The 21,493-nt window shown below is 37.8% G+C and overlaps 1 protein-coding gene across 2 annotated transcripts in view; it reads right to left on the bottom strand.

The window, feature by feature from the left end:
* The window catches only part of DSCAM (DS cell adhesion molecule), a 3,720,739-nt gene that overhangs the window by 867,246 nt on the left and 2,832,000 nt on the right, over positions 1-21,493 (bottom strand). For both annotated transcript variants that reach the window (XM_044071570.1, XM_044071571.1), the window contains one exon: positions 21,256-21,411. In XM_044071570.1, the coding sequence (XP_043927505.1) occupies positions 21,256-21,411 (156 nt within the window). The remainder of the gene's footprint in view (positions 1-21,255; positions 21,412-21,493) is intronic.

The raw sequence follows: 21,493 nt of genomic DNA, 5'->3' as shown, positions 1-21,493 counted from the left end.
TATATATATATATATATATATATATATATATATTTTTTTTTTTTTTTTTTGGGGGGGGGGTTTCAGAAAATAGAGCAGATACAATCAAAACAACACTTTAAATGCACAGAAAAGGCTATCACACTTTAGTGTGTAGCCTACAACAGTTAAACAGATTATTTAAACACAAAAATGACTTAATTCAAATGCAGGCAGCAAATAAGTTCAATATGTAGCAATAACAAACTTTTTAAATTACAGAAGCGCTAGAAAAACTGGCGTTCTAGGCGGAATTAGTTAAGACAGCAAGAAAAGCAGAAAAATGAAACTTAATCACTCCAAAGTCACTCTTTTGTCTGTCTGCTGCTGTAGACTCTGCAGAACACCTGGAAAGTGCTTGCTGAGCAGAATACAAGCTCAAAAACTGCGCAAATGCAGTTTTTATAGCAGGGAAGTGAAAGAGATAGAAATTAGCCCAAAATGGTCAATAAACTACTAACTTCCAGGCTGAAACCACTCCTCCATGGACAGATAGGCTCTCAAAGTTCCCGTCTCTCACAGCTGAACAGAGAAACTTCCTTTTATCCAAGTAAGGTATGGGCAACACAGAAACTTGTAACACAGCCCTGGATTTAGCAGTGACCTGAAAACTAGACTATACTAGTTCAGAAAGGTGGGAAACAAGTATATATATATATATATATATATATATATATATATACATATATATATATATATATACATATATATATATATATATATATATATATATGCATATATATATCTATATATATATATATATATATATATATATATATATATATATATAAATATTTTTTTCAGAAAAATAGAGCAGATACAATCAAAACAACACTTTACCCAATTAACCAGTTAAAAAGCTGAAAACTGAGCCCTGTTCCAGCAGTCTTCAATCAGATAAGTTCTAACTGCACAGTCCTGCCACTAGGGTACAGAGAAACCTTCTCCAAAAAAGACGACCTGGATCAGTGCACAAGTTATACAGACAAAGCTAGATCCAGCCGGCCTGCATCTAGTCTATGCTACAGCAAACAAGGCATACCGATTTCAGAAAGAAACAGTTCAAATAAGCATGCACAATAAGCCTTTAACCAGAAATTCCCAGCTCAGAAGGGCAGAATCTAGCCTCTCCTTCCACAAGAGTGCAGACCACAAACCTTCTTAATGTAAAATAGCTGGCCTGAAGCCCAAGTGCTTAGCCCAGAACTAAAACACTTTTAGAATAAAAGGCACTGAGCTTTCAATCAGCAGTTCCCAACTTAGAAGGATGAATGCTACCTGTCCTGCCACAACAGTGCAGACCACAAAACTTCTTAATGTAAAACAACTGGTTTGAAGCCCAAGTGCTTAAACCAAGAGCCTTAGAATAACAGTTACAATTTAATCAGGCTACTAACAAGCAGTAATAAAGGCAGCAGAATAAATTCAATTGAGTACTTTTAAGAAGAGACAAAAGCAAAATAAGGTAATAAAGTAGGAAGAAACACAAATACAGTAAAGCAGATAAAGTGTAAATTTTTTTTTTTTGAGACGGAGGAAACAGAGCAGATTAAGATACTATAGGGGAATGTCCTTCCCAAGTGCTGTCTCTGCACACCGCAGAGGAGATGGGACTGGTAGGAGTCTCTGAAATCAAAATATGATCTCACTGTACTCAGTTGAGTGAGCAAATGAGATGGGTCCAGGAGGAGTGTGCAAAAACAGATTTACAGCATGGGTGGGCAATTCCAAAGCCACCAAGATTAACACCACAACACGAAACAGGGATGGGGGTGGGGAACTAACTGCAGATAGACAGAGACACACAATATTTACTGACTCAAATCTTAAATAAGTGCAGAGAAAAGTATACTTAAATCAGCTTGTGTCCAGTTGATATATGCAGACAAGTCTCAGTAGCCAGCAACTCAGATTAAAATGATTACTAGAAATGTAACCAACACAGATTTAATGCTAGCAGAACCCCCCAGGCTAACACATACAGTAACACAGGAATTTCAAAGCAGTCTAACAACATTCAATGAGCCCAGATGGCTACACGTGTTCACATTTCAGGCAACTTTACTGCAGATAGACAGAGACACACAATATTTTCTGAATCAAAGACACACAATATTTACTTACTCAAATCTTAAATAAGTGCAGAGAAGAGTATACTTAAATCAGCTTGTGTCCAGTTGCTATATGCAGACAAGTCTGAGTAGCCAGCAACTCAGATTAAAATGATGATATAATTCACATCTTTCCATGTGAGATTCCCAGGCACCTTCCCTCATAAAAGGTGGTACCTTTTCCAATGTAAAAATCATAATTTGCTTTTAAAAATTCCCGCATACTTTGGAATGTTTATAGGTTTATAGATTAGTACTAGGCTAACTGCCCTTGCAAGCCTAGCCAATTATCCCCTGTGAGATTCAAACTGTGTACCTCGTGTTTGGAAGGCAAACACCTTATCCATTAGGCCACCCTCCCAATCCAATGTGTTGTTGTTGTTCTTTTTCTTGATAGCATAGCAGTGCTGGTAAATTATGTCCTTTAGGGCATTCATCATCTTACCACTGTAAAATGCAGAACATGAATTACATTGGTCTAAATAACCTAACCCCATTGTATTACAATTGTACTTTCCATTGGGTAAACGTTTTTCAGGTAGTTTGCTACAATAATGCTGGAAACTGAAAATTAATCTATACTGGCTACAGGCCACACATTTAATCATACCCATCACATCCATGTTTTGCCCCTATTTCCTAAGGGTTGTACTTTCAATTTGCTCAAATTAACTCCCGACTTATAAACTATGGTTGGGGTTTTGGCCCAACTTACCCCCCCCCCCCCCCCGCGCTTTGATATATCTATCTACATGTGAAAGTGTTTTAAACAGACTTGCTTCCACTACTGAAACTGCAAACAAAGGCTCTGGAATACTTGTGGATACTAACTCCAGTACTAACTATTTGGGAATCCCTATTCCCTGCACTACCTCCCAAAGACCCCAAGTCCATGTTTTAAAACAGAATTGTTTCGACCTTCTCTTTCCTTAACCACTTCTTCCATCAACTTCTCAGTAAAATCCACTGTGTATTGTCTATCCCTGAACATAGCAATAAATGACTTCATTTTATCAAAAAATGTGCAGTCTTCTGACACTAAGCATGACAGTATAATAAATTGTGTCTTAACTACACTTTTCTTCTGCCAAACCAGATGGTGACTGTTTATATGTAGTAAACTGTTAGAACAGGTCTCATTTCTAAAGATCATGGAAATAAAACCCCTTTGTTTGACATTTTTAGAAAATTTAGTGTTTAAAAAGTCAATAGCTAGCTCATTATATTGACCCATAAACTGTAAGAAAGGTGTAGTATTGTTCATATAGTCCAAAAATTCAATTGCTAAACTGCTGCCAGACTATATAATAAAGATGTTATCAAAAAAATGCTAGCAACTGTTAATGAAAACATTGTAGATTAAATTGAAAACAAAATTCCTCTCCTACCACTACAATATTATATTGTCAAACACAGGGGACCCGCATCTAGCTAAACTGAACCCACCCAAGTGGGGGGGGTCTGTGCCCCCCACACCCTCTTAATTATATTTACCAACTCCGAGATCGCACTACAGTGGAAAAAAGGGAAAGGTTATGTAGTTGGGCAACTACATCTTTGCCCTTGGAATATTCAGTGAATCACTGAATTTATTTTCGCTGAACAGAGGTGGATGAATATGTGTTTGCTGAAAATAAATTTCAGTGAACTAATGTAGACCCATTAAATGTATGTCAGAATATATATATATATATATATATATATATATATATATATATATATATATATATATATATATATATATATATATATATATATATATATATATATATATATATACATATATATATATCTATATATATATGTGTGTCTTGGTAAATTTCTTTGCAAATGCCTCTGGTGAATCTATCTTTTAGTGCTTTATCCAATTTCATACTAAATTGATCATTCTTGTCACAATGTTCCTGTTCAGCAAAAGACAGTGCAACAGTTTTATTGGCCTTTGTAGAGCCTAAAGTGAAATCATTCAGCAGCGATCAGTTGTTAAGGCTCTGTGTATCATTTTAACATTGTTAGTTTTTTTTAATCTGGATCAGGTAAGGAATTAAGCCATATGTAATTGCACCTATATCACTTATGGTCACTACTTCATGGTCATCCAAAGGATGCACATGCACACACACACACACACACACACACACACACACACACACACACACACACACACACACACACACATACACATACACGACACGCGCGTGCACACACACACACACACACACACACACACACACACAAACACACACACACGCACAAAAATTCTTTCCAGTTGTATTTATGTATACAAAGGGAGCTTATTAGCAATAAGCATGACGCCGGTGACCTAAACGGACCGAATGGTGAAACGTTCAACCTTGATGCCACACCAAGGATTTTTGCTAGCAACAACCCTATGGAATTATCAACTGAAAGAAACACAAATACTGTAACCAAACATAAACCGCTGACCTTTCGTCAAGCGATTTCAGGTACTGTTTCAGGCATTAACTTTAAAGAGACTACTGAGTGGCTTTAAACCAGCTACTGTTTTAAATTCGAATCTGGTGGTCATCCATTACCATCTAACTCTGATTATTATCATGTTAAAGTGGATAAATTATCAAAATTAATGTTAAAATTCAGAACCTTGTGTATTGAAAATGCATACTTAACAGAATGTATTAATAGGAACATTGTTCCAAAAGGTTTACATGTTTACAAGTACCCTAATAATGTTCAAATGGGGTCTGTTTTTCACAAGGAACTTTTAGAAGTATTTAAGAAATGTGGTTTAGATGTTCTGAAACTTATTATTAAGGAGAATGTTAGATTACAAGAAAGTTTACAGAAAGACATTGATGAGTTGGATTTGAGTATTAAGGAAGACCTTATTTTTAATATTTGTGAAGAAAAAGAGAACTATTTTAAAATAAGAAGTGAAACAGATGTTAAATGTGGTGAATTGGTTAATAGGAAGATGAAAAAATGAAAGAGGGATGTATATGAGCATGAAAACAACATTAGTTACCCCAAACCAACACGCATGTACCAAAACAAAAATGGTTCAAATAGACAGATAAATGATGATAATTATAATAATGAACAAAGGTTTGAGGAAAGGGGTAAGGAAAATTACTATCAAGACCTCCCACCCCTGCCTAGGCCTGAGAGGCAAATTAACAATTATGGGCATCAACATGAACATTTTCCAATGGGGGGGGGAGAGGGAGGGGGAGATACTAAAAGGTTGTACCCCCTTCACTAATGACCAAACCAATGATTTGATGATAATAGTTGATGGAGTTAGAAATACTTATAATGAGTTTTCTATTTATAATTTCAGTAATATTTCCCTGGTTAATGAACATTTAACCTACTTAGTAAAGGACTCATATTTATTCCTTATGTTAGAGGAGACTTGACCAAAACGTTGTTAGACATTAAGTTATTTTTAAGGAAAGTGAATTTAGAAATTATATTCAAAAATACTACAAATACAAATACAAATCAAGGACTGAAATGGAAAACCATGTACAATCCCCCCATGTATGTGCAGTTAAGGAATCTAGAAAAAATCATGGAGAAAGAAATTAGAAATGTGCATAGTAAAATTAGATATGAGACAAATTTAAGTAAGAGAGAAAAGGAAGTTTTACAAAAACTGAAATTTGATTCAAATGTTAGAATGATGAAACCAGACAAGGGTGGGGGGATTGTAATAATGGATAATATACAATATGAAGGGAAAATGAACCAAATTCTTAGGGATGAATCTAGGTAGTCCTGTGTCTCCAGGAACAAAGTTAATCTAGCCTATAATAAGATAGATATAGGCCTTGAAGACATGTTTCATGAAGGTATTATTGATAAAAAAATACTTGATTATCTGAAGGTAGAAAAAAGAAAAGTTCCTACAATCTTCGGAATTCCCAAAATTCATAAAAATTCTGAAGATCCACCCTTCAGACCTATTGTATCTGCTGACGGGTCTAAAACTCTACATTTAGCAAAATATGTAGATACAAAGGTGAAGCATGTTTGGACTAATAGAAATGTTATACTAAAGGACTCCTGGGACTTGTTAAGGATGATAACTGATTTGTTTTCATCTATACCTTACCTAACAGGAATGAATATGTTTGAAGAAATTGTTTTTGAAGACAAACAATTAACCCATAGAGAGAAAAATAGCAAGTATAGGTTTGATGGACATGGTCCTAAAAAATAATTTCATGGTATTTAATGGTGAATTTTTTCAACAAATACAAGGGCTAGCCATGGGAGCAACCTGTGCACCCACCTTTGCAAATTTGGTTTTGGCAAGATGGGAGGAAACTTTCATCTTGAATTCAAAATTTAACTCATGCTGGACACTATATTGAAGGTTTTTAGATGACATAGTTTTTTTTTGGGGTAGCCAGTAGTGAGACATTTGAAGAATTTATGGGATACATTAGTCAAACAACAGACTTTCTTAAATTCACCTATAAAACGTCATACGACACCCTACAATATCTTGATTTAGAAATATATAAAGTGGATAATAAGTTAGAATCTAGGATTTACAGAAAACCTACTTTTTGCAATTCCTTTCTTCACTTTAAAAGTGCACACCCTTCACATTGCAAGAGAAACATAGTGAAGGGACAATTTGTAAAGGGGTGTCGTACGACTAGTTCTGACAGTGATTTTATAGTAGAATGTATTTTTTTGGAAAAAATGTTTGTTGAAAGGGGTTACCCTAAGGAATTTGTTGAAAATATTAGGGTAGAGATTGAAAGTGGTAGCAAAAATAAATTCAAGCCCATTAAAGGGGATAGAAATACTAGTGATAATGGTAATGTTGGAAAAGGAAGAGTTGAATGCTACCAATAATTACCAACAGGCACTAGTCTTAGAATATAATGTAATAAATAATAATATAAGAAGAGCATTTCAGAAAGAATGGGATAGAATTGTTTCCCTTACTGATTTGGAAGGTATTTCTAGGCTACCATCTAAGGTAGTGTACAAAAATTCATGTAGTATAAAGAATATTTTACAGAATAAAGACAAAAAGAAAATTTACACAGGGGGTAAATCAAGATTAGGCACATACATGTGTGGACATTGTAATCAGTGTGAATATATTATGAACACTGATGAGATCTACCTTAAGAGTAGAAAAAGGTGGATTAAGAGTAATGGGTATTATATTTGTGAATCAAAGGGGTTAGTATATTTAGCTGTCTGGCACAAGTGCAATTCCTTTTATGTGGGGAAAACAGAAAGGACCCTAAAAAGAAGAATATATGAACATGTCTATGACATGTCCAAGGGTAAAGAAACTAATGCCTTATTCAAACATTCCAAGGAATGTGATGGGTGTAGATTTTCATTTATGGTACTTGAACAAATTATTAATGATATAAGGGGTGGCCCTTGGGAGGAAAAAATAGAATATAGAGAATTATGGTGGCAAGTAACCCTGGAATCAGGGAAAAGTCCAGGGTTAAATGATTACATCTCTATTTTGCCACTTTTAAAACTAAGAGCTGCCAAACTTTGAATTATGTTTAATGAATGCAATATATATTCTCTGACAGAAGGTGGCATTGTTGCCTATAATTTCAAGGTAAAAGGAATTAAATAACCAATTCATGCAATATGTAATTTTAAACATATTTTTATAGTGGAAATTTTTATTTATTGTAAATTGAAATATTATGTATTGGTGGTATATTTTATCACTCATTTTATTTTGGTTAAATAGAATGGGAGTGAAAGTGAATATAAATTTATATGATGCGAATGGAAGAATGTCTGAATATTCACAAGTCTATTTAAATATTTAAACAGAGCGTTGGTTTGTTTTAAATTGGAATTTTGAATTAATTGGTTCTTGGTTTTTAGAGCTATTATAAAAACATTTTTAATGAGTTGGAGAACACACATCTGAAGAAGTCTGATAATTCTGGACAAAAACGCGAATTGTTAATTTAAGGCGTTTATGGTATTTTAACTGCAGTTACTATAATAAAGTACGAGTGTTTAAACTCTATCTTATCCGTTTCTTTCGCCAGTGGCACCCTTTCTGTTGTTATTTATGTATACAAACGACATCACCTTTGTTTGTTGGTTTACTTGATACTTCTGAAGTGAGTAATTCTATAGCAGTCCATAAGTTACCTTACAGTGGAAAATATGACAGTTTGTTAACTGGGAAAGTCCATTGGGCCAAAATGAGCCTGTTTTCAATGGAGGCCTGGAGAGAAAAGCTCCATATACAATTACTACAAAGCTAATATCAACAAAGTTAACAAATACAATACAATTTTCAAAAACTACTAAAACACAGTAGTATAGAAGACAGAATAATAACATTTGAGCAAGGTGTTGTAACAAAGTATTGAATGAAATTGAAACATAAGTAGTTTGCAGTATACAAGTATAATTTGGAGTGCAGGCATTTATGCACTCAGAGTTTCATGAGGTGAGAGGTAGGAAGAATTAAGGAGAGTAGAACAGTGAAAGGTGAATAGGTTAAGTTATGAGAAAGGAGAAAAGGGAGACAGAGTGAAAATAAAATGAAGGGAGTCACTAGGGTGAGATATGAGAAAGGAGAAAAGGGGAAGAGAGTGGAAATGAAATGAAGGGAGTCACTATGGTGAGTTATGAGAAAGGAGAAAAGGGAGACAGAGTGGAAATGGAATGAAGTGAGTCACTAGGGTGAGTTTTGAGAAAGGAGAAAATAAAAGGTTGGGGGAGCAGAAATGATAGAGGGAGTCAGGTGGGTTGAGAGCATGACCATTCCCAGTGAGAAAAAAGATGGGAATGCAGCATGGTCTTGAAAGCGGAGTAGTTTTGGGTGATTCGAATGTGGGAGGGGGTGAATTCCATAGATGAGTGAGGGAGAAGGACAGGAGAAATTGCTCAGGTGTGCATAAGCGTTTGTATACTTCGAGGAGGTTCTGGTTACTGGACCTGAGTAATCTGTCAGGATGATGAAATGTGAGTATGAAGGAGAGGGAAGGGCAGTTAGGGGGTTTGAAAATGAGTTTGTGAGCCATTAACAGTTGTATGTAAGTGACAGTGGGAGAGTTCCAGCCAGTTCAAAGAGTGGAGTGCATCATAGTGGTGGGAGGAGGATTTAGTCCCAGCTGCAAACTTAGAGATTTTATTGTAGCAGGATGACAGTTTGATTTTAGGGAGGATTGAAGGCTGGTTGAGTGGGGCTCCATACAACAGAGAGGGGATGAGGTAGGAAGTAGAGAATAGAGAGTATATGTTTGGATGAGGGAGTGAGATAACGGCTGTGACGATACAGCATTCCGAGCTTTGGGTGTGTTTTCTTAATAATAGTTTGTATATGAATGTTAAACTATAAATGTTCATCTATAATAACACCTAGAAGTTTTGAATGGGAATTAGCAGAAGGTAAAGTGCTGTATGGTATTTGGTAGTAAGAATAAGGAAGGTGTGAAGGTAAGAATAAGTAAGGGGAGGGTCCTGGGTAGTGGAAACAGGAGGGGTTAGTGGATGAGGAGGAGATGGGTGAGGATTTTCCAGATAGGCTGAATGCTAGAGGGGTAGAGGGGAAGGAGCAGAAGAGACCAACAAAAACAAGCAGTGATATAGGCACTCTCAAGCACTCAAAGGTACAGACAAGCTCAGAGGTATGTTACTTATGAGTTAAGGTTTGGTCTAATTCAAGGGGAAATGAACAGGTGTGACAACTGTACAAAGAATTATGGGAAAGGACAACCGGCCTTAGAGCTGCAGGGAGCAGGGAAAAAGTATTGAAAGTTACCTAATACAATGAGTGGGAATATATCGCCACCTAGTGGCATTCTTGAGAAAAGTAAAATGCAGAATCTACCTAGTACAGGAAGTGAAGTGGCTGGAGGGGAGAAAGTTGGAAAATGGACTGCTGCAGAACAGCTAGTGTGCACACCATGGGTTAGCAATACAAGCACCTTAAAAAATAAGCTTTAATAAAAAGTATTACACATACACACAGATGGAGGGGGTTATTTTTCAGAATATCCCTGGATTTCTTGTTTGGGGAGGGATGTTCCTCAGTCTAAATGGAGCTGTAGAAGGGGGAAACCTGAGAGAAAAATACTCGAGTGAGACCCAGATGGAGGGGTTATTTTTCAGAATATCCCTAGATTTCTTCTTTGGGGAGGTATGTTCTTCATTCTAAATGGAGCTATAGAAAAAAGTTTGGACTTTTTTCTGTATTGTTTATTGGTTAGATACACACTTTTCGAAATTTTTAAATGGAGCTATAGAAGGGGAACACCCGAGAAAAAAATACCCGAGTAAGACACAGATGGAGGGGGTTATTTTTCAGAATATCCCTGGATTTCTTCTTTGGGGAGGTATGTTCCTCAGTCTAAATGGAGCTGTAGAAGGGAAAACCTGAAAGAAAAATACCCTAGTAAGTGGCAAGCACACACACAGTGTATTGCAGCAGTGACCGAGGGGCAGGAATGTTAATTTAATTTTTTACTTTTTTATGCAGTATACTTTTTAAAACAAAATGCACACGTAACAAACATTCAGACTGAAGTCTCTTCATGCACATATCTTGCCACCTTTTATCATTATGCATGGCCCTGATTTTGGAAGCCCTGTACTTACGTGCCTAGCTCAGAACACTACCAGGTAGACTAATGAAATTTTGAAAGTAAATTCTCTGATAGATGAACTGCAGAATATGTTTGCAGTCCTTATGTCTTGTTGGGCTAAACTGATTGCATTTTTGATCTGAATCCTTGTAGACAGACGAATACATTACAGTTGTTGTTGTTTGTCTTTTGGCTTTTCCCGGTAAGGGGTCGCCACAGCGGGACTCCGGTCCGCTAATGATTGGCAGTAGATTTTTATGAAACGCCGAGGTGCCAGTTCGATACCCAACCTTCAACGAAGGCACGCCCATTTACGCACGCATGTCTTTTGAACGCTACCCAACCGCGGGGAGGACATGCAGACTCCACACAGAAGGCACTCCCAAGCCCAGCCGAGAATCGAACGGGAGAACCTCTTGCTGTGAGGTAAAAATGCTACCACAGTACCACCACGGCATACAGACACAGTATTATCAGATATTAGAGAAACATTGACTTGTTACACATAGGAGATTACTGGGTATTAGAGGAGCGTGCAAATGGATCACACTAGGAGGGCCGCATTAAAAGTTAATGATCTGATTTGAGTCACAGTTCTGCAATGAGCAGGGCAGTTTTAATCAAGACAAACAGCCAATCATGGGGAACTCCATGAAAATAGAAAGCTTTAATGCAAGTAAGTCTAAAGAGCTGTATCTACCCAGTTGCAATTCAGAAGTTACGTGGAGTCTGATTACCACTTTGAAGTATATAACAATAAAAAGGTTCAGTAATAATAATAATTCCAAAAATGGATTAAGCAAGACTATATGACAGAGGTGGAGATGCATCCAGCAGAGTTTTGTGTGAACAGTGTGATACATGGAGGTTAAAGAGATATCATAACCTCTTTGCACGCGGCTTTGCTTGTGACTTTAATCAGACTGTGGTAGTGTTGTCGCCTCACAGTAAGACGCTGTCCGGTTCGATTTTCAGCTAGAGCGTCTTCTGCGCGGAGACATCGGTGAATGGGCGTACCTTCGTTGAAGGTTGTGCATCAGGGCTTGTAACTCGGCACGTAAAAATCAACTAGCAATCATTAGCAGACCGAAGTTCCGCTGTGGCGACCCCTAACCGGGAAAAGCCGAAAGACACAACAACAACTGAGCCCAGTTCTAGAGGTATTTTTAAAAAAATGGAGGTAGAGAGAGATTGAACTGAGTTTAGGTAATACCACTAAATATAATAACTGGAACTGTATGCAGAGGTAGGCAAAATGATAAAAGAGGCTGAGTGTGCTTTTATAAGAGGAAATCAGGAAGGACAAGACTTTACTTCATGTGATTTTATTTATACATTACAAAGTATGCATGATTATAAAATTTAACATGAAAACTAGAGATGAGGATAGGATATAACAATTAGGAAATTCATTAAATATCCAGAATAACTCAAACATGTAGGTTTTATAGCCAAACTTAAATAGAAATCAGTCGGCTTTGCAGCAGGGACAAAAATGGCTCCCATTTATTTTGTGCCCCATGCACTGATATGATAGTCTGAGGCAAGTCATGTAGTAACATAGCAGTTTTAACATAAAAAAGTGTTTTGTTTTAGTTTGAAGCCCTTTGCCTCTTTCACAGTACTGTAGGCTAACTGCCAAATGCATAATTAGATGAAGACATAAAACTGAACAAATTAAAACAATGTAAACTATGAAAACACATTTCAGTTATCTGAATATATAATAAGATTTCAGACACTGTTATCTCTACCATTGTGAACTTGAACAACAGTTGAACATTTACTGTTTCTAAAGAAGTGGAGAACTTGGATTGATGCCAGACAATGTGTCAAATACTGCACATAAATGACAGACTGTACAATTATTGTCACACACTAGCCTTATAAATGCAATGTACATAACTGATAGACTGTGCAATCATCATCACACATTAGTTTTATGAATGCATTGTGCTGTGCTAGTCTACTGCCAGACAGTCACAAACATATGGAGTTTTCACTTAATTTTTAAGGTGTGTTTACCTCACAGACACAAGGTACGGCATTTGTTTCTGACCTCTGGTTATTGACAAGGCTTGTAATAGTTAGCAGACTGACAGCCTCATATTTACCTATGAACACTAAGAAAAGATGAGAAAGAAATGACATTCTATAATATAATGGAACTACTTGAGAAAAAAATAAGATATGATCTTTGTAATTAATCTCATTGTGTAATACCAGTATGTCACGGCATAGGCATAATTAATTCACTTTGAAGTCACAGTCTCAAAGATTAGCTGAAAAATGTGTACAGTACATTCCAATATATCCCAGGCAAAACAGCAAGGAGCAACACTGAACTGCTTTATCAAATCTATTAACTAACTTATAAGCATCTATGAAAGCTCAAACAGTTTTCCTTTACAGCTTTTTCAAAAGGCTATACACCACATTCCACTGCACCTCATTATATTACTTTTTACGTAATGTTAATATCTATCTACACAATCGTTTTTTGCACTTTCTGGTATACATAATAAATTCAATAATTATTCAAAGCATTATTTGCTTTGTATGTATTCATAACAATGTATGTACAGATTTAATCACACAGTTGTCGCTCTGATTTAAAAAATCCATTATTAAATGAACCAGATGGTTGTAATGAAAAAGTATGTTCACTAGATGTCGCCACAGCACTAGTAATTGTGAACAAAGTCTATTTAATAATGCTTGTTATATGTGAATGAGAAATTCCTAATCTACTACAAATAACATTTGAAATAAATATATATCTGTATTTCAAATAACACAGAGACAAAAACACAAACTGTATTTTAAATTTTAAGAAAGGTCTGAATTACAAAACTTCTTTATAGTAAGAGTTGACACGTTTGTTTGAAAGTAAATATGAAAAACGTCACCTTATTTTAATCTTGTTAATGTAAATCCTCCTGCCTGATGGCTTTCAAACATTTCAGTGGTCTTAACTGTGAATGTGCATTCCAACCTGTTCTAGTGTAAAAGAATAGACAGCAAGGATTGCTTCTTCTGTGCCTCTACAATAACATCAACACGAGGGAAAAAAAAAAAACTGCATTACCAGTCTGGACTGGCAGTTAATAAGTTGTCTTCTAGTAAAAAACTTTTATACTGATGCCACACTGGACATTTGATTACCAGACTTCATAAAAAACAACCTTGACCAATCAGTGAATATGCCCAACAAACCGGACCTCGCACTTACAATTATGGGAAAATGCTGCATCCCTCCCCTAAAATGTTTCGTTCTCTCTGGTAAGATCCGACCATAATATTGTCTCCTTTGAAATCAAAATCAATTCTGTAACCGCAGTAAAACTAGTAACTGTTAGGAACTTTTGTAAGGCAAACTACCTTTTAAAATTCAATGCCCCTCCCAATCCCAAGAACACACTAGGTTATGCCGAATTGCTCTCAGAAACTCTGTACAACCACATCAACAGCTGCGTACTATCTGCTGTACCAACCAGAAGTAAGCCAATGAAACAAACTGCTCTGGTGGCATCACAAATTTAACAAGATATATAACAAAAGGAAAAAAATATGGTAAAAATCAGGAAGGCTAATTCCCAGAAAGATTAAAAAAAAATCTCTCATCAAACTAAATAGGCAATTAAAGGGATAAGTAGGTCAAACAAAGCCAGCTTTGAGGTTAAGTTATCCTCCCATCTAAAAGATAATCATAAGGTCTTCTTCGGCTATGTCAGAAACGTGAAGGGCAGCACACAGCAATGTGCTGAACTAGTGGTTAATGATGCCACGTTCATTTAGTGTGGCAATATAATGAACCTGTCAGCAGACAAATTCAATTCCAACTTTACCACCTTTCAACCCCAACCATCCCCAAGAAATACCCTCAAACATAACTCTTCCAACTATAAATAAGGAAGATGTACTGGCTGCACTCGCTAAAGCCAAGAACACAGCCTCAGTGGGCCCCGATAACATCCCAAGATGCCTGATGGACAGTCTAAAATATGACTTATCTTGATCCCAAGGTCACTATTTAACAATAGCCTTAAAACAGGTTTTATGCAATCATAATGGAAGACTGCAGTGGTCATACCCCTTCATAAGGGAGGACCTTCACCAGATCCTGGAAACTACAGACCTGTTAGACGGACTAGTCTTATTTTCAATGCCATGGAAAGCATTATCCTAGAAATTATTAACAAGGACATAGTAGACCTCCAGAGACTAGATCCATCCCAGTTTGGCTTTGTCAATGGAAGACCATGCTTACTGAACCTGGTGAGCTTCTTCGGAAAGGTCACCAAGGCAATGGCTGTGTAGAAAGCACTGCACACTACCTAGAATTGGTGTAAGCATTTGATACAATACCCTAGTCAGGCATTATCAGAAAGCTTACAGAACTAGGCATAAACCCATTTATAACATGCTAAATAGGTAGCTGGCTCATGGATAGGACCCAAGAGTTTAGAATCTATGTGGCCACCTCCACAAAGAAGCCAGTTACCCATGTAGTACCTCAGAGATCTGTGCTGGGCCCACTCCTCTTTGACATCTACTTCTCAGATGTCAAAGCCAATGTCAACAGTGACTGGCTGATCAAGTTCACCAATGATTACAGTGTGGGAGCAGTCATTGAATCCCTACAAGACAAGAACACCCTTCATAGATACATAGATTGCTTGTGATATTCCCTGTGCTTTGGGAAGGTCTAACAGAGACAAATGTTTGATGCTAAAGCCATGGCTTAAAACTCAGTAGCAAGAAATGCATTATGGGACCATTAGGGAAGTCAGTCAACCCAGATAACTAAGTCATAACAAAAAAAAAAAAAAAAAAAAAAAAAAATATATATATATATATATATATATATATATATATATAAAAATTGAGTCACTAGTCATGGATCTGAGAATTCAACTGACACATGTCAAAAGTAGTAAGAAAATCCTTCTATGTTTTTCAGCTTATAAGTAAGGGTATGGAAACTAGGTCCACAGAAATCATCATATCACTGTACTCAGCCCTCATCAAACCCATCATAGAGTATAATGCCCACTTCAGTAAGTACTGACCAGACATGTGCAGTAAGTGGAATGTCCACATAGGTTCCTTATAAAAAGAATACAGGGAGTGAACAAAATGAGAAATGTGATCATTGCCTGGCATACAAGGCATCCCTGGATCCTGCTTTGATTAACCTTTTGCACATCAACAAAATAAAACTGCATCAGAACTACTAGATTGAATGACCTAAATTTTGCTTGTGACAAAATTAGGACATGTTGGAGAGACAGATATGTTTCTCAGAGAATTCCCATTATCTGGAACAGGCTCCCCATCTATGTGAAGCAGAGTTCCTCATTACCCTTATTTAAATGCAACTTGGACAAATGGACGGATAATCAGAAATTCACGTCTGGTCTGGAGCCTATGTCTCTGATGGACAGAGGCAGTCAGTAAATCCCCCCAATATAAACAAAAAATTTGTGGGTCACGTTTGGGTTTCACAGCTAGGCCTATAAAGGCTCTAGTGCTCATAAGCCTGATATACACCTATGAACCTCTGAAGTGAGAGCTCATGAATGCTTCTGAATTGCTCCATCAATTCAATGCGTCTCAAAGCAGAATTCTGCATAGAGACTTTCCTGGTGTTGTCCACTAGTATGAGCATCTGAGGTGTGCTTTGAGCATGTGTCGGTAAGTCAGTGAAACAGAAAGTGTCATTGCTTTTCTTATTGTACAGCTGCAGTCAATGGAGATTCTAAAGAGCAGTGTCACTCAAAATGTTAACAGCATGCTAGAGGAGGATTTTCTACCATATTTCATACCTGATAATAATATTTAAACAACCATAACATTATCACAGGCTAGGTCATACTCTTACCACAGATCTCAGTGCTGAGTTGCCCTATGAGACAAAGGGGTAGGGGAGAAAAAGGTGTGAATGAAAAATGCTGTTGTTTATTCTTTAGCATGAGATCTGAAGTATCGTCATAGTTTCCTATAGCACTGTTTCCTGCAGGATGCTCTGGTCATGCTCTGGGGAATAAGAAATCTTTCCACACTTTTTACATAGAGACAACCAGGAGCACCTGCCTGGATCTTGTACAAGGATCCCTTGTATAAGGTGGATGCCTGGCACTCTTTCAACAAAGCTGTTACTGATACCACAGGCATGCTTCGCCCTGGTGTGCAGTGTTAGCTGATACCACAGGCATACCTCGCCTTAGCTTGCAGTATTAGCTGATACTACAGGCATACCTCACCCTAGCTTGCAGTGTTAGCTGATACGACAGGCATACCTCGTCCTAGCTTGCAGTGTTAGCTGATACCACAGGCATTCCTCACCCTGGCATTCAGTGCCAGCACTACCACTAAAGTCACCTGCAGAGATACCATCCGGAACCTCTTAGCTGATAGGAAGAAGTGATCAGGGTGAGGGCACCTGAAGATTCAGTTATAAACATTTTCAGTAGTTGTATAGGAATTTTTTGGCATCTTACTTCTGGGGAATTAAAGTTAATGATGCTTCCATTTTATCCACAGCTGAGCAGGCAATATTCTGGAAGAGCATGCAGCACCTTTTCAGGTGCCAGGATGAGGACACCATTCAACTGACATACTGCAGATATATTTTTTCTGCAGTATTGTTATAGCACCTAAGTTTACATAGCATTTCTCACATTTCTGAAAAGTGCACTGTATGAAATGTTTCACTTTCTATTGCTAACAGCTTGTATGTGTTTTAGACTGCATGACACTTTATGCATTTAGGTAAAATATGATGTCATTTCTGCCATTGCACATATATCAGGGGTACATTAGATGACACATACAAAAGCCAGTGGGACATATACTGACTTACTGATATGTTGCAGCACCTCATGGGTACATTAGCTAGAATACACCTACCATTATTTCATCTGCTCACTATAGTTAGATAGTACATAGCAGCATATATCTTGATAATATTTGGCCAGCTGTGCTTATCTCCTAGGTTTTGCAAATTTATTGATGTTGCAGTTGTACTTGTATCATTTCATTTACATGTTCCACTCATACTGCATTTCACATGGTCTCCCTGTTTCTTCTAGAACTCTTTGTCTTTGTCCTTTCATTTTAATTTATTTTGTTCTGTTTTGTTATCTTTCTCCTTTCATTTTATATTTCTGCACAGCAATTGCCAAGACAGAGCCTATGCCCCATCCCACAGGCCCTCACGGAAACGTGCTGTTCTTATCACTTGCAGAAGTACCAGCTAGGCTATCCTACCCAGTGCCTTACAAGGAGGAAGCTGATAGGCTCACCTCTCCTGCCCCTCATAGGGCTTCACCATCTGGTAATGCTGTTGCTTCCACCAATGGCTCTGCCAGAAGTGAATCATTTGTCACCCAAAGGTGGCTGCCTCAAGTAGTGAGAGAGCTGGTAGATGATCAGTGTATTAAAGCCAGTATCATTCACCTGGAAATACTTACCTTAAGGCTTACAGAGTCTCAGTCCTATCTACCTTTAATAGCACTATCTGAGCCAGGACTCAGTGATGAGGGGAAAGCAAGGTGGTGTCTGACCATCCATTGGGAATGACACTGATAGATAGTTTGGGACAGATACCCAACCTATCCCCCATCATGGTGTTCCCTCTCCCTTTTGAGTCCTTGGCCTTCCCTATTTGCTTTCCAATCCTTCCCTTTTTTGTCTAATGTTTATAACTCCACTGTCCTTCCCCTCCCTCCATGTGTCAGCACCTCCATCTCCCTCCGTATGTCAGAACCTCCCCTCCCTCCATATGTCAGAACCTCCCCTCCCTCCATGTGTCAGCACCTCCTCCTCCCTCCATGTGTCAGTACCTCTCCCTCCCTTGGTGTGTCAGCATGTCCCCCTTCCTTGCTGTGTCAGCACCTCCCCCTCCCTCCATGTTTCAGCACGTCCCCATCAGTCATGACTATATTATGTATTTGTGAGTTTGACTCTGATGCCTACCTTCACCCTGTCATTATACCTCCCCCTTCCATTGCATCCTTAACTACCTTTCCTTTTTGTAAAGAGAAAAATGAGTACCTGTAACACAAGAAATATTACCCTTCTTTTCCCTCCACCAGCACTCATTCTTTCCCCTTTTCCCCTACATGCTTCCCTTCTTCTTTTCCCTTTTTCCTACTGTTCTATGCTCTCATTTCCAACTCTTTGTCTGGAAAAAATAAATAAATGTGCAGTGTGACCACTGAGGCTGGTAGTTGCTTTTCTCATCTTGCCACTTTTGCAGAACTGCTAACATGCTAGGGAGCATACCTGCTCCACACTGGACATTTGTCCACATTGCATTACAAAGTCATTAATACAACCAGCTCTCTCTCTCTCTCTCTGTCTCTATGTCTCTCTCTCTGCAGCTCCTGCTCTGGACTTATGCTGGGTTATTAATTATCTGCTGTCTGAGATTTTACATTATTAATCGATAATAAGTTATAAGCAGCATTGCACGTGAAGATAAAGAGCAGCCATAAATCATGATCATAGCTGACCTTTGGCATAGGCCAACTAGGTGGCTGCTCTAGCAGGGGCACTTTTCCAGTAATCTATATGGTGTAGGTAGACAAGGATGGAGACAGAGGGTGGTGTTGGGTGGGTGCTGGGGATACCTTTTGCCTAGGGCACCAGTTGAACAAAGGCCAGTCCTGATCATGGTGAGCATGTTTTTGTGCCCCAGGCAGAGGTGATTGGCTGTAAATTATAGGTAGGTCTTCTTAATGGTTCCTCATATATAGAAATGAATTGGTTTATATCCAGCATTCCTAAAAGTATATGCTCTCAGTACATACTAACCTATTCATTCAAAGCCCTAGTCATTCTGAGAACTTATTTTCCATGCCATCACAGCATTGAATGTCTATACCCCTTGAAATTATTCACAACTTTGCATTGATAAAAGGCAGATTAGATGGTCAAGTTGTGACAGTAAAAATATGCGCCCTTTAAAAATGATCTACTTCAGCTGATAGATGGAAAGTAGTCATCAATCCTTTTTCTTTTCAGCCACGCTAATCTGCAGGATTCTGATTTCTACAGATTTGTAATGCTCAGAGATGCAACTGCTCTTACCTGTCTTAAACACCTCATTGAATTTGGTCCCTCCATCTGAAAGTTATAATAGTTAAGGTTTGCAAATTCAGTTTATCAGTTCTGAACTTAAATCCATCTTATTTTATACAATTCTGAAGTGAAAGCAAGTCATTGCACTCAAGACATTATTCTCTCGGAGTGGATTTGATCCATTCAGATTCACAGTTGGCTATAATAAACCTACTAAGAGCAATATCAAAATTTATGAAAACATCCTTGCTTTTTCTGCACAACAGGTGTTGGACTCCATTCAACAGATAACATATTATTGGATTACATCCTGATTTATCGGTCCTTCTATACAGCCTGGTTTACAACATCCCAGCAGCACTCATGCATCAGACTCCCAAAGGTCTGTCATCCAACCGACAACAATAGCCAAAAATGTTTTTAACCAGGACAGGTAACAAAACAGTTAACATAAACATGTGTGGTGCAGGAAATAATAGTAATAACCTGAAGCATCACTATAACTCCATAATCCTGACATTGGAGGACTCACAGAATCATGGTTCAAGGTGATCCATTCTGCAGGCTATAGCACAACAGAACTGTTGCCACAAATGGTTACATCCAGGGGAAAAAAATCTGTGAGAGTTGTGTTACATTTCAAAAGAAAAAAATATTGAATTTATATAATTCCTACCAACTCATTGGATTATGAAATGTTCTGGCTAATTTGTGAATGCTGGCTTCCCAACTCAGTCAAAGCTATAATAGCATTTGTATTTTAGCCACATCACACATCTCAGTAAGCTGTGAATATGGTTCACTTCTCATTTCCTCTTAAAACAACCTATACTGTACAATTTATTTGTGGTGAAAGAGTTCAGTTTGCAATGGGAAGTTCATCTCTTGCTTATCATGGTCTTATTTGTTAATATCAGAATAAATCAGCCGCAGCCCTATATCTGGAAATCATTCTGTTTAAGATGGATTTTGTACTAACTTCCTTAACAGATGGCACATTTCAGTATCCATTATTTAGTGAGGGCAGTTGGCAGGACATTCACCTCTGTTTAGTCTGTCAAAAGGCTATGGTGCAAACCACTGACTGTAATATGGCGATACACCATTTCCTGAGCATCTCACTACCATCACAGGCAAGTACTATCCCGTCAGAATGAAAACAGCCACTGGTACGAAACCCTGCAGTGCCAGTAAATTCATTCCAAAAATCAGTGCAAAACAATTTACCATTCATACAAAAGTGCATTTCCTACTTCAATGCTGCGAATCTACCCCTGGCACGTACTGAAAATGAATGACAGCCTGATCGCTGAACTCCAAAGATTAGTAGAGACAGCTGCCCGACACATTACGCCAATTCAATTCTTAGGATTCAGCGATCACATTCTGGTTATTCAGGTTTCACACTGTTCCCAGCACTAGCACCAGCTGCATGCACTTGTTCTTACCGTCTTCCATGGTGCGAATAAAAATCTGCTCACTTCTCACTCCATCTCCAGCACGAGTGAACGCCAGTACTTGGATGCTATAATTCGTGTATTTCTCCAGGCGATCCAGTTCAAGGGAAGGTTGCATGGTAGTAACATTCTTAATTTCTCCCAACTCTAAAGGTATAAACAAATCACAGACCCTTCCAATTAACAGATGCCTTTATATACAAGAAATAATGTTACAAACAATCATTCT

The sequence above is a fragment of the Protopterus annectens genome, chromosome 5.part0, assembly GCF_019279795.1.
Source record: "Protopterus annectens isolate FY-2018-M chromosome 5.part0, PAN1.0, whole genome shotgun sequence".
Classification (NCBI taxonomy): Eukaryota; Metazoa; Chordata; order Ceratodontiformes; family Protopteridae; genus Protopterus; species Protopterus annectens.
Note: the sequence above shows the minus strand (reverse complement) of the source record. Positions and strands in the feature narration are given on the sequence as shown.